This window comes from Semicossyphus pulcher, unplaced genomic scaffold (assembly GCF_022749685.1).
Source record: "Semicossyphus pulcher isolate SPU_LCO1_2020_fin unplaced genomic scaffold, fSemPul1.0.p SCAF_9, whole genome shotgun sequence".
NCBI classification, from domain to species: Eukaryota; Metazoa; Chordata; class Actinopteri; order Labriformes; family Labridae; genus Semicossyphus; species Semicossyphus pulcher.
In genome coordinates, this window is record NW_027211770.1 from 27,925,302 (window position 1) to 27,951,117 (window position 25,816).

The 25,816-nt window shown below is 43.8% G+C and overlaps 1 protein-coding gene across 1 annotated transcript in view; it reads right to left on the reverse strand.

The window, feature by feature from the left end:
* Positions 1 to 25,816, reverse strand: part of znf385d (zinc finger protein 385D) — a 99,541-nt gene that overhangs the window by 45,787 nt on the left and 27,938 nt on the right. Inside the window, exon 3 of the mRNA XM_069656818.1 lies at positions 2,403 to 2,510. Within this exon, the coding sequence (XP_069512919.1) occupies positions 2,403 to 2,510 (108 nt within the window). The remainder of the gene's footprint in view (positions 1 to 2,402; positions 2,511 to 25,816) is intronic.

Genomic DNA, 25,816 nt, shown 5'->3' on the forward strand with positions numbered 1-25,816 from the left:
ACATTAAAAGCACTGAATAACACAGGACGAAAACAAGCCAGGCATTGCATTTACATAAGAGTTTTCCTATATTTACACAGTTCTGCAGCCAACTCCCTGAACGATGTTTAAAGGAAGAGAGAGTGGGCGAGCGAGAGGCCAAACACGATGTGCTGGACGACGGCTTTGGTGTCAGACATGCACCCAAAAATAATATCGCACACAAAACCCTTTTCTTCATTGCTTAGAGATGTACAGGACCAGACTCCACGATGACTCCAACTCTGCAAGACCGGAGCAAAAAGTTATTTAACCCTTTATGTGATTCTCACGAGACACCTTCAGAAGACTGATCGCTTGTTCTGTGTTTTAGGTTTTAACCGGAGTTACTTCCTGTCCTCTCTCAGCTTCAGCAAATTAAATGTAATTAAACACTCGACAGCCTGTTGCCTCTCGTCTCCACTCAAAAGCCCTCAAATCAGCTCCTTGTTCTTTTGTATTCATCGTCCTCATACACTGAGCTTTCATTAACAGCATTTTGTATTGTGTTCATTTCATACAGCGCATGAAAGATTAATTATTTTATCCCTCGTACTTTTATTTAAACATGTTTTCTGCTGCGAGAAAATCAGTTTCAGTTCTACAACTCAGACGGCTGATTGTAAATGTTTATGAGTCAGTCTAAAACGTTAATTAAATGCTGTTAAATGCTTTTCAAATTCAAATGTGTAACTGCTGACGGCATTTCAATCAGACAACTCATGTTTGTGATAGTTAGAAATGTCTACTACAGCAGCAGAACACAGCTTGTGTTCGGCGTCTCTGCTCCGTCCTCATCACTCCTCGCAGATTTATTTCACGTGCAGAAATTTGAGGAGTGATGAGACCATATCTTAGACCCCCTGAGCCGGAGCCTGCAGGTGGATGCTGGGGCTGAAAGTATGAGCGCAACTTGCAGCTTAAATAGGCGTCGCATTGGGAGGAAGTGTTTGTCAGGTGATTGTGGAGGGTGACGCATGTCAAGTGTGGAATCAGTGCAGCTCGAGATGCCTGCCTGAACGAGCTCGCAGGCAGCGCTCCCTTTCAGACCGAAGCTTTAGACAACCATGAGGACGGGCCAATACAGAGACAGGACATACCAAACAATACTGTGTTACTTAAACACACATCCATGACCTTTTCCTGACCTCTGCACGGGGGACATGTTCCTAATATTTCTGTATTTCATACTTATGTTTTATCTTATCTCATTAATGTAAATATTTCTATTATATTTATGTTCCCTTAGTTCTATATCTTTCTCTTTGCTTGCTGTACAACAATCAGACCAGGGCAAACTCTTTGGTGTGTAACAATTGTTTTGCAGTGAACCTGATTCTGATTTAGTTTCTATCGACTTGCGCAGGTTTTATCTCTCCGACAGTCCTGAAGAAGCAGAAATCTTACGACTGATTAAATACCCTACACAACCAACTAAACAACTATTCATTAACTACAAATCCCATGAGCACACCGGCTGTCATGTGATCCAGCCAGCCGCTTGCTCTGTTTACACGCTGTGCAATTTACACTGCACTATTTCCCGTCTTGTTTGGCCTTTGCAGAGTTTGGTTGACATTTTGGATGGAGAGGCGGAAAACACACAACCTGCTCTGTGAGCGATGATGGCACAAGACGAAAACTCAGAATACACCCGGAGAGAGGTCTGAAGATATTTCCCTAAAAACACAAAATGTTGCTCATGGAAGAATCATGGAACTGCATCAGCCCCGTTCACACGCGCACCCCGGACCATTTCCAGAGAATTTCAAGACAGTCTGAAGCTTTAGTTTTCCAGGCATGAAGTGGACAGTGTACGCTGCCGCCCCTGCAACTGGCGAACAACTTCAGCGTCGGCCCTCACAGCCAGAAGCTCCCTAATCTTTTCATCTCTCCAATTTGCAGACATGTTTGCTGTTGTTGGCCTGCAGATCATTCTTCTTCTTCAACCTCGGATGTTTTAAATCATCCTGTTATTTGGCGCTCTTCTTGTTTCGCAGCAGTTGCATGATATAAACATCATCACACCTGCTGCGTTCACACATCGACTCATTTTGCAGACAAAGTCGGGGGGAAAACTTTGGGGGTTCTCAGTCGAGGTTTCAGGTCATACACATCGTGTCGGATGTGCTGAGGTCAAGCCCTTTCACAGTAAACTGGGAAATCTGTTTGATTCTGGAGGTGCTTAGCGATAACTAGGCTCCAGCTCTGTTGTCTAACATATCTTTGTCCTCTGCAGAGTGAAGACAAAACCAGGAAATCTAAAGCTTCAGTTACAATTCTTAATGTAGCTGGGACTCATTCCTCTTTATTCTAAGTGTATCTCTGCCAGGAGTATCTGTGACTTCTGAACTTTCTCTCTCTTCAGAAGCAAACTTGCTCACCTGCGAGTTGAACCTCAGCTGGCAGACGCTGCAGGAGACGTGCTTCCTCTTTGCGGTGGGAGGGAGGCCGAGGGTATGATGGAGGACGGCTTTCTGCACCGGGTCCATCTGGGGGATGAAAAGGGAGACACGGAGAGAGGCTAATTAAAACAGAGCTAAAGCCGACCTGTAAATCAGCTGCACTCCTCCATCGCTCACTGGGCCGTAAAGAGAAAACAGGGCGCCTGCAGCTTCTTAGAAAGCCAGCCATCCATCTCCTGCTTCAGCCAGTGCTTCCTGGCTGCGACATTAACAAAGACACACCGAGAATTAATCCCCTATTTTCTTCTTCGAGGCACATGCCATCAGTGTTTGAATGTAGGGGTCTTAATGTAGAAACAACAGGCCGAATCCCTCAACTGGACACTTTCAGGACACCACTGTCATCATTGTAGCTTTTTATTATCATCATTATCTCCTGAGAAGAGACCAAAAACAGTGATGAAATTAATCTACTAAGAAGCATTATCCAAGGAGCCGCTGTGCACTTGTGCTTTATGGAAAGCACTTAAGAAAGCTAGCATCGTGCACATGGTGAAACGGCTTGTTAAGTTTCCTGCTAACAGCTAATTTACTTTAATAGAACCACATGCAAAAAGGCTGACGTCTTCCTGATTGCATTCATATTTACTCATTTGGGAGACGCTTTCCTTTAAAGAAACGCAACAAATGAGGTAAAATTCAAGTCGCAGTTGATTAAAAAGAAGCCTTCAAGATCACTCAGTTTCACTTTCACTCTGACGCAAGCGCCACAAGGCTGCAAGAAGAAGGAAATGAAGCAGCAGAGTTGCTTCAGAAAACATGAAGTTCTGGCTCGCAGTGAACAGAAGAGAAGTTGTTTAATTTAAGTGTGATGATGCTTGAATCTGAGTGAATTTGGAAATTAAAGATGTTACAGAAACAAACTTACAAGAGTGAGAAATGAGGTGTATGCTACATTTACAACAAGTCCTCCAACCCATACGACCACATATGTTGTGTTTCTACCCTTTAATACCACCCACAGGAACTTAATTAGCCTCCTGACCAATGGCAAGCAACACGTCCTCAACATGCCCTCATATCAGTTTGTTTTAGCACAACATGTGGATAAAGACCAGCTTCAGTCATGTTTTAAGACATATAAAATGCTAAATACGTTTAATCACCTTGTAAAAATCCTCCCAATCTGCATAGGCCCCGCCCACTCTGCCTATTTCCAACCACCCCCTCATCCTGAAAACAACACACGTCTCTGCCGTCGTTTAGTGGCAACTTGTTGAAACTTAGCTTGCTTGAAATGCAGTAATTAGTAGTAGTAACGTTAACGTTAGTCAGCTATGAGTTTGCAAAAGTTACGCCGAAGTGGTTGCCATAGGTTACACATAATGATATGCATAGCGTCACCCCGTCCATTAACGGGATTGGCTCCTTAGGTTTGTGACGTCTCAAACCTGCCAATCTTAAACGTGTTGTTCAGCCTGTCCTTGGTACACTGCAGTTTAAAAGCAGACAGGCCCAGCCATGGAGATGACTGCTGAAATCCCAGTGGGGATGTAGGGGAGGTTGCATGTTCTCTTTAGTTGCGATACATTTTTTTTTGCACTTCAGTAGTTGCCAAGGTAACATCATCGTGTCCGACTCACCTTCAAGTCATGCAGGGCTTTACTTTAGAAAGAAATTTTTCAGCACTTTTAGTTGAACTCCACGTCAAAACATTCCCTTTTTATTTCAGTCACAGTAAAGAGCTGCTTTGACGATGAGTGGTTTTGCTGCTGTACAGTATTAATCATTTGTTCCGGGTGCCCTAAGGCCGGAGATATACTTGCTTTTAACTACGCTTTCACGTGCGCATGATGGCTGCCCCGCGTGCCCTCAGAAAGTAACGCTACACATACACGAGATGCACCATGCACACATGGACAACAATGGCCGTAATTATCCACATATGTACGATGTGTCATGCCACTGCACAGCAACAAACATGCCCGTCAAAACAGCTGGAGACAGACAAGTTCCATTTTAGAAGTCGTCGTGGAAACCTGCAAAAATAATTGCAAACAAGTCTGGGACGTTGCATCCGTGCACGGAGGAACATGTTGGGGACGTCGTCGACGGACATCCCACACATACAGTAGTTGCATACGGCCTGAGCTCTCTGGTGCGCCCTCTAGAGGTATCCTCCAGTAACACACGTAGTGCAGAGACAAGTATGTGAACAATACTTTCATGAAACACCCGATTGCATACGTGAACGCAAGGTTAAAAAGCGAGTACGTCTCTGGTCTAATACGGGACCCCCTATGTTTGTGTCTGCTGATTTTCAGCAGCAGGATGAGAATCATCAACATGCCACAAATGAACAATGTACAACTGTGCAGTGAAGAGAGTTTGCTGAATGCAACTAGAAACATTTTTCCAAGCGAGCTTCACAGTACAGAGGTGAGAAAAGGCCCAGAAAAGGTGGAACATTGCCATTATTATTGTAAACGTCCATCTGTGACAGATGATTCACACTGAACATGTCTGTATAAAACCCCTTTTCAACACAACCAGCCCCCTCAGTACATTTCCCTCTCTGCGACCGGCTCGGCGTGGCCGTGCCTCTGCTCGGCTGCACTCAGCTTGTGTTTTTGGTATGTGTCTCTCCTTTGTGTGCTGACGGGGCTTTTGGGAGCGAACAAACACATCTGCCTCGCTCACAAAGTGTCTCAATAGGAGCCACTTGGCTTTGGAAGGAGGAGAGGTGCCGGTGCTGTGTGGGAGGATTAATCCACTTTGACAATAGTGCTGCAGAAGGTGGGCACAATAATGTTAGACTGTCACTTTGTGTGGACCCTGCTCGGCTGAACTGAGGCTGTTTTCTTTATTTCTGGGATTTCAAAAGTGTTTGTGTGCAGAGGAGGAGAAAGTTTCTGAGATATTCATCTTTGGAGTGAAAGCTGCGGCCTCAACCACAGAAATCAAACTGAATATAAAAGGTCTATTCTCTGCTGAATCGTGAGATACATCAGACGTGATATTCCTGATTGTTCAGCCAAGAACATTTTATTTATCCATCCATCGTTTTAACATTTGATTAAAATATGTCTCACTTTCACTTGATAACCCTATAAATACATAAAAATGTATCCACATGAAATAACCACAAAGTTCTACGTTTATTGGCCACGCCCTCTATTGCAATAATTAAACTACATGTATCTCAGTGTAAGTTGAAGCAGGACGACTGTTTCACGTTCTCTCTCTCCCGCTCTGTCCTTCCTGTCTGGTGATCAGCTGATTATAGGCGTTTATTATTTTAAGTACTAAACCAACCAGAGTTAGCCTCAACCTCTGTCGACCAATCATCCTGCTGCTGTCAAATTTTAAATCTGTTCTCCTCTCCGCTGTCAGTTTGTCATTTCAGTTCGAACACTGTGACCCTTCTCCACCCCGGTCACCTCCAATCCATCTCATCAGCGTCCAAGTGCAGCGGCTCAGCTCATCCTGCATCCTTCTCTTCACCACCACCAGACTCCATCGAGGGTATCCTATCCTGCTCAGTACATGAAGACATCACGATGGGGTCGAATCGGCAAAGACACATTTCTCATCTTTCCAAACTTGTAAATATTCATAATGAAGTCTGTCCTGATCCTGTTTGCTGAATCATCCATGGGTCTTTTTCTTGGGTAGTTAATTAGTTTTTTAGCCTTTAAAATATCATGTTGAAAATATCAAAAGCCCATGACGTCCTAGAAGTCTTCCTTTACCCACAACCCAAATATATTCAGTTTACAGCCGCAGAAGATTAAATAAGCCAGAAAATGATCAGATTCTGCTTCAGATACCGCTCTCTGAAATCAAGGAGTACACCAGTCGATGCACCGACCCAAAACCAAGAGTAATGAGCCCCCAAATAATCCGCTTGTTCTCCTCTTCTAGATCTGCAGCCTACACAGCAAAAATATGTAAAATAGCTGCAACTGGAAACAAAGTGATAACGTTACTCAGGTAAACGACTCCGGTCAGTTACTGTGGTGACCTCATGGATGCCCCTGCCCTTCCAGTGAATAAATGCTACATGTGGAAGGTTAAGCTGGCCTCCACACACTCTTACGTGTGTGACCACGCGCCCTCATGAGATGCCTCTGTAGTTAAAAATGGCCACACTGTTGTTTCCAATCACAACTTTCTGCACGCTGGTGCCTCATGGCATACAGCAGGTGCCCCTTCTTTTCGCCCCCGCCCCTCAAACGGCCGGAATACGCTACCAATGTGATGATGACAAACAACGTCAGTGCAGTGGCAGCAGAGATCGTTAGGTCAGCAATCAGTTTTACCATCACACATGTTAATGATTGATTTGAAGTAAAGACACTTAAAACAGATTACAAACACTAAACAATAAAGCACTTTAATGGTAAAAGTCAGGGTGTGTGCGGCGCTCTTTGGCACTCACAAGAGAGGCCTCTAGGCTGGATGCTGCTAACGTTAGCTCTGTTTAGAGGTGCTCATTTGTTTTTGAGTGAGTGAGTGATGGTACTTTCATTTTAACCGTGTGTTTTGACATCGCACGCGGCTCGTGGTAAAAATAGCAAGGCGAGCCTCTTCTCTACATTTTCGGTGCGTGAGTCGCGTGAGATGCGCGTCTGTCACGCCAGACTGAATGACTGAGTGAGTGAGTGAGTGACAGTACTTTCACAGCGGGGAGTAGGCGGGGCTGCTCATCCGCTGTCCTCACCTACATCCGCAGCACGCACCTGCTTTGAAACACATTGTCATTAGCCTCATAAGGACAGGCCTTGTAACACATTGACCTGATGCTGTCAGCCACATACAAGGTTTTGACCTCGCCTTGTTAGGTGAGGATTCCTTTAGTTTTTGAAGCACTGGTACTGGGGGGGGGGTCATTATCGGTCAGTACACAAGTGTAGGTACAAGAAATGGTGTCAGAACATCTCTTATCCGATTAATCAAATATTGAAAAACATTGTTTTAGTTCCAGCAGTCGTCCTAAAACAAATCCTACTTTATTAAGTTTATACAGTGTGTTAAGCTTTTGTTGATACTGTGTCACAGAGAGCTTCGAGGTTTATTCAGAGTTATTTCCAATATTATTATTAGTCAAATCAGGCAAACAGTTTCAAAAGGACTGACACAGGAAGCGAAGTAATCAGGTGCAGGTGACAGCAGTGGCTGGAACACTACAGCAGCCTGGCAGGCAGAGACGGCTGCTCTCTGTATTTAGAGAGTCTCTGTGACTGAATAAGGAACAGCTGGGCAGGCAGGTGACGGGTCAGGTGATCTCCAGAGGCCGTACAGAGAGCAAAACATGAAATGGAAAATTCCTTAAAAGGAACAGTTTGGAGAAGGAGAAGAAAGAGGGTAAAGAGAGGGCAGGGAGAGTGCAGACACGCTCTTAACATCCCTGCAGGTCGGTCAGAGTGCCACCAAGAACTTGGACACAAGATCTGACTCAGAGGGACTGAGCGGCTCCAGAGGAGGAAACACAAAAAGGCAGGCTTTGTTCTGATGAAGCAAAGTGAGGCTGAGACACGGCAGGGGAAGCAGATAGAGAAGAGAAATAGAGGCAGGTTCTGGTAATGAAACATGGCGCGGGTCTGAAGGGGAGGCTGGTGCAGGCTGAGAAACAGGTATATGTTTAGACTGAGAAGACTGGTTCAGGGTCACTCAGAAAGAGAAGAAAGTTCAGCCTTAGAATAGAGACGGACTCAGGCTTATATACAGAGACAGATTGGACAGGGGTCAAAGTCAACTGTCATAACATGGAAAAGGTATGTTAATTGTTTAAGCATGGGGATAACGGTGCATGTTTTCAGGCAGTCTCTCAAGGAAGGCGGCCATGATTGTATACACAAAAAGTGACAGGAAAAAGAAAGCTTGAGAGAGAAGTCCAAACATCCCTTACTTGAATAGCTGTGTGATGTTTGAGTGGATGTCTTATTGTCGGTGTCAGAAAGATACTGTGTTTGACAGACAAGTTGTGGAAAGGTGTCACAGGAGGAGGTTTAAAGCTGTTCTATTTGGACAAAGAGATTCAGGCTCAGAAAGAGGGACAGAAGAGACAGACAGTGGGTTGTTTGAGTTATAAGCTCCAAATATGGTTCTCACATTTACATCAGATTTAAAGTAATAATCTCGAAGGTTTTCATTTGAATAAATGTCTGTTAAGTCTCTTTCTATCGCCAAATGAGGTAACACAATGGTGACTGAGCCTATGGCCCACTCATGAAAGCCTTTGTATTTGCAGTATTACAGACTGGGTGTCACAAGCAGCGCCCAGTTAGTGACACGTTTTCCATCAGCCAGCAGTGGTTGGTCTGCCAGAGAGGGTAGGCGGAGCTAAGCGGCTGCTTTTCCGCTCTCTGCAAGTGTTGCGAGTAAACAGTAATCTACTATGGCTGAACAAACAAAGAAAAGATGGATGACTACAGATACAACTTCAACAAGAAGTGAAAATCCAAAGAAAAAGAAACAAACTCGACGCTCAGATGAAGCAAACAGTCTGAAAAGGAAAGCGACCGTCAGCGAGGAAAATCAAGAGTTACAACCGGAGCCAACCGTGGACGTCACACATGCGACACTGTCTGGATATCTGGGAAGTGTGCTCCTGTAATTACCGAACACAACTGAGATCGTCGAGGTCAGCACTTTAACACAATAAAACATGATACAATTATTTTAACAGGAAGCTCAAATGACAGTGTACAATTTCTGCCATACGGGGAGTCTCAATCAAAACAATAACAAAAGGCGTAGTTTGATGACATCATGAAGTAGCGTGGGCTCATGGGAGGGGTTTATATTGTTTAAAAAACAACTACTACCAATGAAAATCTATCTGTAGTGACTCAGGCGCTCATTTAATCTTGTCTTTTACTCAACGTCATTTCCATCCATCCATTATCTATACTGCGTGTCCTTGTCAGGGTCGCAGACTGGAGCCTATCCCAGCTGTCATTGGGCGAGAGGCGGGGTTACACCCTGGACTGATCGCCAGTCAATCACAGGCCGACACACAGAGACAGACAACCTTTAACGCTCACTCTTACACCTACAATTTAGAGTCACCAATGAACCTGACGAGCATGTCTTTGGACTGTGGGAGGAAGCCGGAGTACCCGGAGGGAAACCAGGAACCTTCCAGCTGTGAGGTGTCATTTCCTTTAAATTAAAAAGTGACTTTAGCTTGCTAAGAAACAGCCGACCAAATGACCGCATTGTTTACTAAAGAAATTCACAGATCTCTGTTGGTTCAAACATTTGGATGTGAGTACACAAATCAACAAATTATACATAACATACTGTGGGTCTATTTCTTTCTCTATAGTGGACGTGTTACATATTGTGGTGTACAGTGCAGTCCAAATTGGTGAGTATGAGTTTTTCTTTTGTGCCTCAAAGAAAGTGACTTCAAACTGTAATTTTAAATAGTTTAATTTTCAAAGATTTCAAAGCAGTAAATTATTTTTTTCCAAAATGAATAAGCGCAGTTTAATAATCAAAATCACTCTACAATAACATGTTCCTCGCACAGCCAAACAATGGTGCCAATTTTGCTGTCAGTGTAGTGAGGCAGTCTCGCATGAATCACTCACTTCTTCTGTTCGCAGACAATGCTCGGTATCACAGAGCAGTCCTCGGTGGGTGTTTTCAGACACTTATGATCCGCTGTGGCACTCCGTTTGAAAGGTTCTGAGGAATGGCATTGTGTTTCAGCGCCGAGGCAGATTTAGTGGAAAGTTTCTGACAGGAGACGTCTCCACAGAGTGTGTTGATACAGAGTGTGTGTAACCCCAAAGAAGGTGCTGGTCTGCAGGGAGATTATACAAGGTTCTCTGTACCGAGGTGAGGTCTACGATCAAACTCACGTACAGACAAAACCAGATGCAACATGCTGATGCTTTGAGCTGAGACGTTCTACAAGTGATATACACTGTATTAAACCTTACAGCTGCACTAATCATATTTTACATTAACATTGGATCAAATGAGTATTTGTAATGTGAAATGTGAAATGTGACATCTCAGAGATAAATCACCGGACAATGCACTTCCTCTAAGCTATAAATAGCATTTTAGCATCTTTTAGCTCATCGTGCTGATTTCCTTATCATTTACAAACACTCTCAGTGACATCATCAGTCCAGTTTGGAGGATAAGCAAGGGATTTTCAGGAATAACTAGATTAAAAATGTTCTTACATCTGCATAAAAAAACATTAAAGAGTGTTCTAAACCTTTTGTTTAATCTTTATGCTAAATGTTGGCTTTAAAGTAAAGTGTTAGCCACAAAAGTTCAGATAAACCCATCGACCACCGCCTGACCTGCACCAAAGAGCAAACACACAAAGTTAGCGACGAGCTGAATAAGCAGTAGAGCATTAGGGCCGGTGTCCACTAACCCGAGCCCCTCATACAGTGGCCTGTGCCCCCCTTGAAATCTGATTGGCTGTTTGCCTTGTCAGAGGCGGGACTTGTTACAATCAATTATTTGGGCTGAGTTGCAACGGGCTGCTAGTAGCTTTCTTTGCATTTCAATGTGGTGCATTTATTTCCTTCTACTTACTTGTTACTCTGGTCATACATCTTTTTAATCCTTAAATAATTAAGCTTAGAAGAAAGGGTTAATTAAATGCTACTCATTTACACACGCATGTGTGTGGACACATAGTTCATGCCATTCCTGTATAAGTCGGTGCCCCAGTTGGGTCACTCCAGTAAAAAAATCTGGACCCGCCCCGGTCGCACACTGCCAGTTTAAGGCGGGATTATTACGCCTCTGTTACGCTTCGTCTTCTATGTAAAACGCACAGAGGCGGAAAGGTGGGGCGAAGTCGTTTCGTCTCTGAGCCGGCATCCGAGGTAGTAACAGAGGCGTCGGCAGGGCAGAACAGCGCTGTGTGTGTGTGTGTGTATTTGAAGCACTGGCAGCGTCTATTTTCTCTGCAAAACCGGTGCAGTTCAGCCTTTTCTCAGCGTTCTTAATGCAAAAACGCCCTCTGCGTCAGAACACTGCCGTGCTTGTCAATGTCACTTCTCTCTCATCAAACAATCAAATTCAAGAAGGGGCGGGACTTCAGATATCAACTTTGTCAACAACAATGGCGGAGGAGAAGCTAATCCAGTCGTTTTTTGAGGGTACAATTTCCAGGTAGAGTTGCTGCTAACGCCACACAACGCCACAATTCCTTTACATCGTTGTTTTCTTTGTAAACTTTCTGTGAATAAAAGCAAACATTAAGCACACGATGGATTTAAAACAAACTTAACCATCACTACTAAGGGAAGCTGAAGTGCTACCAGACAATGTTCGTAACCTAGCAACAGTAAGCACTGGTGAGAAGCGCTCTGAAATTGAGGTCGTCGGCGCTACCAGCACAACAATGCTGTTAGTTCCTTAAGCAGCTTAAAAGCCACATATTTCACTCAGGACATGGAGGAGACCAAACCTGCGGTACAAGCAGAATGACATTAATGTGGCCAGAAAAACAAATCCAGATGAATGCTCTTCTTGTGTTTAGATTTAGGTTGATGCACATTAAATACCATGAGCGTTCGGGTCCAGCATGTAAATGTACCACATTCAGCCAAACAAGCTAATTTCCATCTGCAGTGTCTGGCAGGTTGATTACATATAACCATCTGCTGCGTGTGTAATCAGGCTACTGTTTGCCAACACGATCATCACATCAACTTATGAGGTATTTACCTTTGTACACGTTTAAGTGGCGGCCCATAAAAGGCCCCCAAAAACTAGATTAGAGCAGCTGTGAGGAACTTTGATTTTGGCGGCCACTTCGGACAAGGCAGTCTCTCTGTTGAGCCTGCCTTATAAACTGAGTATATTGTACCTTTGTTTAGTATTTTCTAATGGAAAAACATGTCTGCTTCTCTGACAAAGATACCACTCACTGTGACCCTTTGCAATGGGAAATGTAAATTTAGGCTCTTCTGGCCTGCATGCTGTAAATCAATTCATCAGACAGGACGCCCTGGCAGCGCTGACAGGCTTTAAAAATAACTATATAGAAATAGTCAACCTTGTCGCTGATGGTCTTGTTTGCTCTTGCAGGTCATAAAGAGGCATCAGTATTAAATTCAGTCTGTTTCATAACCAGTTAAAACTCCTCACAGTATGTTTAAAGATGCTTGAGAGTTCACTGGATACTTTCTTCTTGAGGTGCAAGCAGACATAACAGGAAAATTAGATTTAAAGGTATAATAAGCAGGACTTTCCTAGAAAAATAGATGAAATAGTGAGACCCTTCCCTCTGCAGCTATTCCTTTGTTTTGCTTTGCACAGGACATTTTCAGGAGGGGCGCTGTTGTGGTTCCCTGAGCCAATCACAGTGTACAGGTGAGTGTGAAAGTGGTTCAGATTAGCAACTGGGCCCCATTCAGACCGGCGAACATGGCGAAAGAGCGATGCAGAGTTGGCCTTCTTTCTGTTGGACAGGTAGGTGCCTCAAACTGGGTAGGACAAGCTAACCGGCGGTTAGCGTGCTAGCGCAACGGTAACCGTGATGCTGCCAGTGTTAGCTCGGGGGTGTGAGTGAGCTTCTGGTGACGAAGAGCCCAGGAGGAGGGGCCCAGTTTGAATGCAAGGAAAAATCCTACTTATTATACCTTTAAAGAAAAAGAAGCACTTCAGGTGGAGGTAACTCTTTGCAAAGTCATGTCCTCTTATGTAAAAACTTGTGAAAAAGTTATTCTACATTTTAATGTCTCATAAATACGAGGAGACAAAAGTGGAAACTTCAGCCTAATAAAAGCTTTTACACCTTTAGTTTTATTCAGAGGAGCGATGACCTAACACACCTACTCAACAGGCGGAAAATGGGATTACATTATCTGCTTTTAATGGAGAATACATTTACTGAGAGTGTTTCAGGAAAAATGAAATGGTCAGAATATACAGCGGGTTATTTTAAAGTAGCCAATGTCAGGAAGAAATCATCTGCTGTGAGACGGAGTTCATATCACTTTCATATCAACTACATCTGTTCTTTTGTTGAAGTGATCGCTCTGCTTTACACAATCTGCATTATGCAACACGCTGCACTCAATGTGTAGGCAATGTCAAAGAGGAAGGAGCAAATAACGCCCACCTCTTCTATTGAAATGCATGTGATGATTTACAGCGAAATGTGCAGCCTGGCAGAGAGACTCGGCATTACGTTAGCAGAGCGGGGACTCTCCTCTGCCTTCGCCCTGACCCACTTTGTGGCTGACTTGGAGAGAAAGAAAGCGTTATGCAACAGTCTACCTTTGTACTGTAAATCTCACCCAAGTTTTTTGGGAAGGGAGAAGAGGATGACACATGGAGTTGGCGAGGCCCACTGGCAGGGGGAAACACTAGAGCAGAGATCCAGACGCACTGCAGCCTGCTGGGAAAGTGGGGCCTGAGCGCTGGAAAGCTAACGCCAGTTAAAAACATCTGGGCCACGACAGAATGGATGACCTCTTACTTAAAACACGCACTGGGCTTAAAACATGTTATTCCTCCTTCACTCTGCTGCAGATGCTGTGAAATGAATCTGTGATGAGGCCACGAAGTAATGACACAATCCTGCAGAAGGATCAGGACAGATTTAAGTGTGTGTTCGTGGCAGAATCATTAATCATTGAGTTTGAAGTAATGAGAAAAGGATTGAAAGTTCTCTGTCAGAGTTTATTCCACGGTGCTATTCTCAGAGTTTGAAATCTAATTTACGCACTGAAATTCCCCCACTTCTTCTGCAACTTTCCACGTGTCTTTTAAGGTTCACATGAAACAGCCAGCAAAGCACTGTTTGATTCAAAATGTTTACATGTTGGGGCCCGGGTTTAGGTCAGCGGTTAAGGTGCATGCCCCATGTACAGAGCCTCAGTCCTTAACGCAGCGGCCACGACCTCGACTCCGACTCTCGGCCCTTTGCTGTGTGTCATCTCCACTTTCTCCTCCTGCCTTTCCAACTCTACCCACTGTCCTATCTAATAAAAGCCAGGTGTGAAATAATAAGTGTTTCCTGTAAAAACAGAGAAGGGACTTTTGTAGATATTGATGGCTGTTTACATCAGCCAGTAGTGCTGAATTGTGTCACCACCCCTACTCCGCCACCCGCTGCCAAACTTTAAACAAAAACACAGGGACAATCCACAACACAAAAACTGTAGTAACACAAACACGGTGATTTTGTACCATAATATCATCATGAGGGAAAAACTTGGAGGAGTTGAAATTCCAGGGTAAAAGTGTTGAGAGTGGAAGGAAACTCAATACGGTTTGTAGCATGGGATGCTAACCGGCTCGCTCACAGGTCCTGCGCTCCAGATTGTAACTGGCAGCATTTATAGTCAGCGGGGATGTCAAATTTTGATGCAAAATGTCCTGAACCTTTGTTGATGTTTTCTAAGGACATTGAATTCTCTAAAATATTATCAATATCTTCTAAACTTTTTTCCCATTGTTGACCCAAAAGGAGACTGAGCGTTTGCCGTTAGAGCTCCTTGGCTGTGGAACGACCCGCCTGAGGAGCTCCAACTCGTTACATCAGTATCTTCTTTTAAATCACTTGTACATATTTTTATCAAAAGGCCTTCTTGTACATTCTTAAGTTTTATTCTTGGTGTTTTATTTATTTATTTATTGTTTCTTTCATTCAACCATTGGTTAAAGTTGATCCTCTTCATGGTATGACTTCCTGTTTTATTTCTTCAATGTTATGTATTTAATTGTTGCGTAAATTGTTTTGTAAAGCACTTTTTTGTACTATACAAATAAAGTATGTTATTATTATTATTATTATTATTATTATTATCATTATTATCGACCCTGATACTGATATATAGGTGACCATAAATGCAAGACATATGTAATATTAAAGCTTCTGGAAATTTGGCTTGAAATAGAAAAGTCAAAGTTCAGACTCATTAAGAATGAACAGAAAATAAACTTTCAGAACTATCAGAAAACCAAGATCCAAAAACATTTTGCTGTTACCATTTCTCAGGACTGTGTGGGCGTGGCCGATCACATTTTGATTGACATCTGGCTGCCTCTCAGTGTAGTGCAGCTCTAAACAGACTGTTTAAGTCATCTGAGTCAAAGGAGGAGACAAACCCCCTGCCAGCTGGAATTTTCCATTCACATGGATCACTGAATGCTGAGTTTCTATCCATATCATAGTTAGCAGTTAGCATACACACGCAACATTAAATGCTGACTCTGTTGCGTTAGCTAGTGCTGCGTTAAACTCTACATGCCAACACTTGACATCTGCTACCAAAAAGTACAACATCAGTGGCTCACACTAAACAACACTAAACAACGCCAAAATAGACAACCGTAGTCCACAAGCAACATCCGCAGGCCTCACTTATCACCTGCGGCCTTCAATGCTTGGCCTGTAGATGGCGCTAATGCTGGTTGTAAACACCCCAATAGCTGCCATGTGACTTTCCCATGGATCTGATCGCTGAATAAATTATGTAATAAAAATCTCAACAAAATCACTCACAAATAAAACTATTATTAGGAAACGTTACAGAAACTTAAGTGACCATATTTCAAACATCGTATACTTTTATGACGCTTACTGTAATGTAAATTAGGCTCTATATGACATAGTGAGAAGGCAATAGTACATTTAGTTTCCAGCTGCTTCAAACACCTATTTAGATTTCATTTGAACTTTCAGAAACCCCCCTGTCACTGTCGTGCATTTCCTCCCTGCACTTACACACTGTGTTCAGGCCTCATCTGCAGAGAGCAGCTGCAGCGCCGGGGACATGTTATTCCCCGAGCGCCGCTCCCATCAGCCACCCACTGAGACACACTCTCCACATGGGCCACGCCCGCCAGGGACGGCAAATGCTGCCGGAGAAAATGGACCGCGACACACATATAACCCCCGCACGCAAACACACACTTCAAACACCCACACACACATATGCCCCTTTTACAGCCTGCAGCAGTGTACAGTGCAGCGAATTCAGTGTCATCTTTCAAATCACTTCCTCGAGCTCTAATATGCAATTTTTCCACAGTTGGTTGACTTCCAGCACCAACACTTGTCAATCATCCTGATGAGCTGTCTGCATTGAAACAGCCTCTCTCGCCCGAGGCTGAGGTAAGCGCAAAGCCACCGCAGACGATCAGAGAGCAGATGGCGAACACAGCTGACGTGCAATTACAGAAGAAGAAATGTTTGTGGTGTTTTAACAGGTCTCATTCTCGCATCAACATCCTGAACATCACAAGAGCAATCACAGGTAAACATGAGAGGTTTACGATGTTACACTCAGAGTCAAAGAGACAACCACTTACCTGTGGTTAAGCTTATTAATCTAAATCTAAAAAGTGTTGCATAATGCAGCTTTAACCGCTTTATTTTTCTCTCTCACCTGCTTTAATATTTTCTCTTCCCTTCTTTGATGCCTTTATGTAATGGTTGTTTTCATCACAAGAATCTGACCTCACAGTCTGGTCTAAAAGCTGATTTTAAAGCACGAGTGAAATTGAGCATTTAATTTCTCAGCTTTCTCAGGAAATGCATTGAGGACAGCGTATCAGACCAGGGTAAATGAATCTATTTGCCCTGCTGTGTGTCTCTGGGTGTCTCCTTTCATTGGTCTGCCTGCCTGTGATTCGCACTGATGTGTCTCTGTCAGGGGAGACGTCGGCGGCGTGTCGACAGCGAGCGAGAATAAGCAGGTCATTTACCGGATACTATCTGACAGCCCACAGAAGGCCTGTCCGTCTCAAAGTTCAGCACAGCGGCGGCCGCTGACGCTCCCCCACTCGGAGCTGCCGGATAATGTGACAGGACGAGACAGTGATGAGGCGCGATGGCGGCTGAGACGGGCTGACTTTTGCAGCAGACGCCTGATAAAAGGGACAAAAACACACAGTGAGTGCTATCTGTTTTGGTTGCACAAGGCGTCGTATGCCAGCCGCCTGTGATATGGGATTGTGTGTGACAGGAAGAGTTAGCGTCAAACACACAGGTTGGCCTTAAAATACACAAAAAAAACATCAGATAATCAATTAGGTGACATTTTGGTTTAATTCGGCTGTCTGAACTCTTCTGGAGGAGATTACGACGGCTTTGAAGGAGCAGACAGTCACATTTTAACTGCCTTACAGCATCAAAAGAGCAAAACTGCAGAGAGCTGCCTGATCAATACCAATAACTGGATCCTTGATCCTCGTCAGATGCTGTAATTTCTGGCTTTTAAAGCAACAGCTTTAGATGTCTGGGGTTAAAACACTCCTGTGAACACCGACGAGTAGCGTTTAACTATATATGGTTCCATTCCAACTCTGGCCTTTGGCTGAAGTCATCGTCTTTCTCTTCACTGCATTTTCTGTCTATCTTAAACTTTCCATCCATCCATCCATTATCTACACCGCTCGTCCTGTTCAGGGTCACGAGGGGGCTCGAGCCTATCCCAGCTGTCAGCTGGGCGAGAGGCGGGGTTACACCCTGGACCAATCTCGGATCCCGTCGGCTATAGTCTGAGACGATACAACCTCTGGGGACACCGGTGAACACGCCGGGCAGTAAGGGATAACCGACTTCCCGTCAAGACTTCCTTTTCCGCGAGCTGCATTGTTACAGAAAGAGAAACCGTTTGTTTGTGATTGACTTGTTATTAACGGGTCTCACCTTTGCCCAAATTTCAACATCACGATGCAGATGTGTAAGCAGTAACAATTCAAGCTTTGTCAGGTCTGTCCTCGAAGGGAAAAGAAAACCTTTAAAATGCTCATTTGTTGAATGGAGGTTGGATCGATCTGATGCATTCTAGGAAGTTGGGAAATCTGAACGCTGAACGGGTTTCGTGACACAGCATCGAGGGAATTCATCTCAAGTTAAATATTAGATCTAGAACAGATTGTTAGCTGTTAGCATGCAGATGTCTGTTTATAGAGATTAATAAGAAGCTAAATCGTCAAAACCTAGTATGTGGCTGAACACATCAGGTCAATGTGCGCTTTTCATTGCAGACGTAGGTGAGCGCAGCGGCCGAGCCGCGGAGGAGCAGCCCCGCCTACTCCCCGAACAAAGTATCCAGAGCCGTATAGACAGGGAGTCGCGTCAGTGGAGGTCCAATATGCTCCATGATCCGCCATTGTGATGTCGCAACTCTCTCTCTCTACGGCTGTGAAAGAACCATCACTCACTCAGTCAGTCAGTCACAGACAGACCCGTGTGTAGAGCTGACCCCGGTGGTCAGGCAAAAAATAAGAAAACATATATTGTATAAATAAATGCAAAATGATATAACTTACAACTAAATTCAAATGAGGCACGATCTTAATATAAACCCAGTTTCCTTTATGGCTCTAACGAGCATGTCTTTGGACTGTGGGAGGAAGCCGGAGATCAGGGCCCACTACGTCTGGCTCTTCTAGCTGCGAGGCGACAGTGCTGTGCAGCTCCATCTTAAACTTTCCTTTTAACTAGAAGAAAAAAAGTCTAAATATATAAACGTAAAGAAAAATAAGGACGAGGAGGGCCTTAAAATAGTTTATAAATAAAAAGAGGGTTTTTTTACACCCAAAAGCAACACACATGTTCATCAGTGAGGCAGCATAACAGGTGCGCCTTTGATTGATATTCCAAAAAGCCCCACAAATGGTGGCTTTTCCATCCACATTATAACTCTAACATTTCATTATGCATGCAAATGTTTATACATAATTTATGCAGTTGAACAAATTACAGACCATCGAGGTGTAAATGTGTTTTCGACTGGAAACTGGTTTTCTGGTTTCTGACACACACATTTTTTAAAAGATAGAAATAGAAGAAAATCCTCTCACGTTAAAAAAAAGAGACACGATATTCAGAAAATGGGAATGTTTTGGGATTTATCGCCTCTATGGTTGGGATTAAGCAACTATAGGTTGGGTTTACCGCTGTGTACGGAACCGCATTAACCCCGGCTTATAACGTGCTTCACGTCAAGAGAGAAGAAACATTTAAATGCACTTAATTGTGAAAATTCTTCCCAAAGGTTTATGTCATACTATTGAGTGTGCAGAGCTGCTGGTTGGCACATATGTACCTGTCCAACAGACGCCCATGTTATTATCCACTATACACAATGTAGGCTGTATTTAAAGCAAGTGTAAGAGCGGGGCATGTAGTGTTTATACTGGGCGTGCTCTTCTCATGCTCTGCAGGGGCTCAGGAATCTACCCTGCACTGGGAACAAGGTGTGTAAAATATACATTCATATCTATTAAAACACATATAGAAGCAGAGACTGACTGGACAACGAGGGCTCCACCAGTGAGGTCTAAATGCTCCATTCACGGCCGCCAGCCTCGCTTACTATTAACTAAAGTGGGATGAATGACCTGTCAAATGTAATCCTCCCACCTATGTGTCTCCCAATTACCTCCGCCGCCTGACCCAGTCCGTTAGTTCATCATCAGCCGACGTCGTAGATCGCTGCCACTGGGGAAAGACTTCAGGAATTAGCAAGTCAAATCCAAAGAGGGCTTTTCATTGGATTATAATGAGGCAGAGCAGACTTCCAGGTGTTCGTAGAGAAACACGGAACATTGTGATACAGGAGGAAGGAGAGAGGGGAGGGACGGCCGAGTGATTAGAGCAGGGAAAACTCGGGGATGAGTCCAGCTGTGAGGTCTTGAAAGTAAAACCCCAAAGTTAAAGCTTTACAGCCCATGTCTGATATTGTGAGTCACATCTGATTGTAGGACTTCAACTGTAGTAAAAGGTTTTGTGTAAAGATAAAATATAACTGAATACATCAGTAAATAAAATGTTATTTCAGTCAGACAACTCACGTTTGTATAGTCTGGCGCCTCGGCTCCGACCTCATCTCTCCTCACAGATTCATTTTACATGCAGACATTTGAGAAGTGATGAGATAATATCTTAAACCCCTCCAGCCGGAGCCTGCAGGTGGATGCTGGGGCTGAAAGTATGAGCGCAGTACTGGTGCAGGGTAGCGGTGGCAATGACAGAGCAGAGGGAGAGACCGAAAAATCTCGGTTAAATAGACGCCAAATTGGGAGGAAGTGTTTGTCAGGTGATCGTGGAGAATGATGCATGTCAAGTGTGAAATCAGCGCAGCTCGAGTTGCCTGCCTGAAGTAGCTCGCTCCCTTAGGGCGTTTTCACATTAGGTACGATTGCTTCGTACCGTACCCGAGTACGGTTGCCCCACCCCCTCCTCTCCCCTGGCGTTCAGCTTTCACTTTAATAATTTCGCTCTGTACCCAAGCACATTTGCGGTAGGACTCCGAAGCAGAAGGTGGCGCTAATGCACCTCAAAAAAGAGGAGAAGAAGAAAAGTATCATCAACTACGTAACATTGTTTATGTTGTCGTTCCAGTGTAGAAAAGCATGCGAGTCACATGATCGCAAGCACGTACACTGGAGCCGACCTTCCCACTATGCAGACTATTATTCGTATCGGCAATGTCCGTGCAGTTCAGAGGATGAGATCAGCGGTGCTGCATGCTCACAGATTTCGGAGGAGACGTTATAAAAAGCAGTCCACTTCTGTGTTTTGGTACGGTCACTGATGCGTACCGTACCTGAGTACACATGAACCGTACTGGTGACCACTTTTTCAAGTGGACCTGAGCACGGATCAGTGCGAATACGGTACACAATGTTCACACTAATCAAATGAACTGGACTTTGTGTAGTATACTCAGATCAGGCCCTGAGACTAGTCCTGCAACTTTGGAAAAGATGCCAATTTTTCCAAAAGAAAATCTGGAACAAATGCATGAACAGAGACTTTCAAATAAAAAAATGTGCTGCGAAAAGCAAAACAAAAACCTTGTAAAAAACAGCGTCCTTGAGTCAGTTCATCGTTGAGTTTAAGAGGTTTGAGACATTTCTGCGAATTCACATTTACAAGTACAATATGGGAAAAATGGCCGGATCTTTTTTTCCAAGGCTATTATTATGTCACAGTGAAGTTAACCTTTGACCTTTGGGTATTGGTCATTTTACCCTGTGTGATTTTGCGTCATAATCAGAGTATCCTTTTTTTTTTTTTGGTCAAAGTGACCTTGACCTTTGCCCACAAAAATCTTATCAGTTCATCCTCGAGTCTAAGAAGGTGTTTGAGCCCAATATGAGTTTGTCCCCTTCAACGTGCCTGAGATATTGTGTTCATAGGAATGGGACGAACAGACAACTGACGGACATCATGCCTCTGCTCTGATCCCTCACCGGCAGCAGAGGCACAAAAACACACAAAAAAGGAATGCAACAGAAAACCTGCAAAAGCAGCCACCACAAAGGAAGTCTCAAGGCCTCTATGGGCAGCGTGTTGGTGGAACATTTTCACAAAGGAGACAAGTTTGAAAAAGCTTAATGCCTAAAATGACAGAAAGAACCAAGCACGCTTAAATCTTGTCATCAAAACTCGCCATTCTCAGCATGCAGGTTGCTAGCTTTGAGGATTTTGTTGTGGATTCAGGAACAATCGTAACATCAGTAGAAACACAGTGCTATGGTCGTGCCTTAGAATTTGCTTATGTTTCCCCCTCCCCCTGCCTCCTGTGCTCAGTCCGTTACCCTTTATCTCTGTAGTGTGGGCGTAGCAATCCCTCCCTGACTCCCTGCTAATCACCCTCACCTGCTCACCTGCTGTCCATCTACTCATCAACCCAGCTGTGTTTCTACCCCGACTCTTCACCCTCTCTGCTGAAACGTTTGTTCTACTACAGATGAAGACCTGTGCTGCAGACTTCCCAAGTTTACCAACACCTCCTTTTAGTTTAAATTCCTGCATTGTGCCAGCTGTGTTTTCCTTGTGTCATGAACCGTTCCTCGTCAGCCTGTCTGCTCAACATTGTGCCATTCCAGCTTTTCAACTGTCACGTCTCTCACCATCCCTCCTCTATTCCCAACCATGCTCTGAAAATCAACCTTCTTTAACTTGGTCTTATCTCCAGTGTCTGCACCTTAGTTTGGGTCCACTTGCAACACCATAACGCAGGTCGTGTAAGTGGAGGATAATTCCATCTGAAATAGGCAGTCAATGGCTTAGGGCCCGGTCAGACAGAGCGCATTTTGCAGGCTGTAAAAGGCGAGGCGCACCGCACTGCCTTCTCTGTTGAAGCCTACGATTATAAAAAGAGCAGCTCGCTGTGCCTTTTTTTACTGTTGTTAAGGCAACCACCGAATCATTAGCTGTCATTAACCTAAACGTTATTTTGTAAACTGACAGAACGTCGGGCACTTTTCTGCTTTGAGCTTAAGTTTTTTCAACGCGAGGCGCTCAGAGCGTTTCCTCAAAAACGCTAGGCGCACAGAGCAGAAAAAACATGAGGGGCTCTGCAACGCAAAAGCAGAGCGCAAACGCCATCTCAAAACAACACTCGGCTTCTTTGCTGAGTGGGATAGGTTACAATCGGCATTCCGACCCAGGTCAAATGACTCTGCAGTAGACCCGGGATTGTTGGGAACACCAAACCCGAGTCGACGCGTTAATCTCCTCCCCATTTCCAGCACGATGCTATGCTCTGTCGGTAACTTCTACGACTCCTTGTCATCTCAGCTACAAATTCTGCCCGTCTCCGCAGCGATCGAACATAGTTCCAAATTTGTTGCCGCCAAGTTTGATAATGAGTAATAGATACAATAAAGACCTAACCAAGGTAACATCTTCACTGTTTACTAACCCTGTCTCCAGCGTGTTTGTGACATCAGAGGGTGACGCAGCAGAAAAGAGACCGACAGGAGGATACTTCACTGGCAATGGGAGAAGAGACAATCGGCATCTATAAGTGGGTCTTTCCGGGTCTGAAAAACCTGCGTCAAAGCGCTCAATTTAGGTGGGAAATGATCCAAATGGAGTGTTAAAAGAATGTAAAAGCTTTACACATTTTCTATCATGCATGGACACACACGTTGCATTATACTGTGCAAAGCAAAAAGGAGAATGTTGTTAGATCTGCACAAAGGCAAAAAGCATGAAACATGAAGGTTTAGTTTCAGAGAAGAGGAAAAAGAAAGATGTATTGTACTTATTGTTTTACCAACTGACCAACTTTTATGACCGTCCACTTCCCAACCTCGTGAAAGATGGCTGAGGGAAAACGAGATGCTAAATTTAACTTCAGATTCTAAAGTGTGCAATTGTGTGCAGCGTAACAGTTATAATGACTTTAGCAGACACACAGACACAAGAGGAAGGACAGACTAATAGATTAAAGACAGATAGATAGGAAGACAAAAGCGAGGGATTTCATTGTGCAGCGCTTCACTGGATTGGAAAATCCTGTCTGTGCTTTGAATGAAATTCATAAAATCTGCTTTCTGTCTTCAAACGCTTCTTTCAACTTCTATTAGTTTTAACTGAGTTACTAAAGATCTTTTTGATGCTCCTAAACTTTTGGGGGAGAAAAGTCTGTTTCACTTGATGATTAAACGGCTGCTTTTCTTTGAGTGGAAGCTCCTCAGACTGACAGGCCTCTTTTACACTCACACAGGTACTTCTGCTTTTTGCAGTGTGTCTGTCCAATTAGTTAACTCTGACTAATTGGGAGCGAGGAACAATGTAAAATGTTCCTTTCACTTATTTGTATGAGCTTGTCTCATTATATTTTTTAAAAGCCAGGTTGCTTGGTGATGGTGATTAAGGAACTGAGGCTGAAGAGAAATATAGAGAGAAAAATTGGCCAAATGGATGTTTTATTGTGAGGAAGGTCACTCTTTGCACTCCATTTGCTCGCACTGTCTTTCCTTGTCTTTGTCTACATGAAAATGTACTTCACCCTCTAACCAGACACCACTTCTCCTTCTCTCCTACTTCTCCATGTCTCTGTAACCCTGACATTTCCGCACTCCTTCGCTTCCTCGCCCTGCTCTCTTTGCACTTCTCTCTCTCTCAGAAACAATGTTCTTCACCAGGTATGAATGTCTCCTCCGGATTTTCTCCCATCGCTCTTCACCGCTGACCCCTCTTACACCACCGGGCCCCATCAGGATGAAATATTGAACTGGGAGAGCTCCCTAAAGGCATTTGGCAGCCTCGCAGTCTGTCCTCAGTCCAGCTGAGATTAGAGATAAAAATGTAACACAGTAACCCCCCTCCCATAACCTTAAAGCATCTCTCTCCATTCAGCAGCATCATAATGTTCAATGTGTCAGCTCTTATGGTGTTAGAACTAAAAGCAATGCTACCACCGAGACTATTTAAAGTAATTATTCCCTACATTATCGTCTAACTACACTTCCAGCGGTCTCCTCTCTGGGGTCTAACTACACTACACTCTGTGGCCAAAAGTCAGTGGACGCCGGATCATCACTTCTACTGAAGCTTGTTGGAAATGACACTCTAAAACCATGGACATAAATATGGAGCTGGGCCTTCTGGGAAGACTTTCCACAAGATGTCTCTTTAAGAGTTTGTGCCCTTTCAGCCAAAAGGTCAGGCACTGATGTCGGACAAGACAATGGACACTCTAATTGCTCCCCAAAGGTGCTCGATGGAGTTTAAGTCCGGGCTCTTTGCAGGTCAAGTTCAAGTTCCTCTACGATATACTTTTCAAACGATTTCTCCAAGGTCTTCAGTTTCCCTTTAACACCACCATGATTTTTACTCCAGTTTTTAGTATGATGTCTACACAACTACTGCGTGGATTTCCATATGAGACTTTCACTCATCCCTCACGAGAATTGCTTTGGTGAATCTTCTGACTCACCGTTTTGCTCCATCAGCCTCAGCTGTACTTTGTTTAAAGTCGAGATTAAATGAAAAATGTCATTTTAATCCTTTTAGATCACATCCCCGGTAATATTGTGCATCTATTTGACAATATAGGCCAAAAAAAATACAGAAAATCCATTTCTTCGTATTCTTATATCAAAATCCGATCATTTTTTCTTCTGGTAAAACTAAATTTCACGCCGCATGCTTACATAAGTTAGCACCAAACAATTTCAACCAATCAATCTGCAACATTTAGCCGCAGAGCACCAAGAACGCTCGGTCAGTTAGCTAGCTGCTGCGCTGTGGAGAACGTCTGTCTACGCCCACTTCTCAACGATCAAATCAAATCCCTCTAATGATATGTCCCGCCTGCGCGTCCTGTTTCACTCGGAAATACGTCACAATACGGAAGCTAGATACTCTCGAAATGCAGCTCGACTTTAATGTAAATTAGCAAATGTTAGCATGTTAACACATTAAATTAAGATGATGTACGCTGCTAATCATCACAATAAAAATGGTGCATCACTAAAAACATGTTAGCATGCTTTCATTAGCATTTAGCTAAAAGCACACTTGCACCTTGCATGGCCGTACCACTTTTATTCCTTCTTTAAGTTATGATTTTGAAACATCCAACCATTCATTATTTATACTGTTTATACTGTTCAGGGCCGAGGGCTGGAGCCCA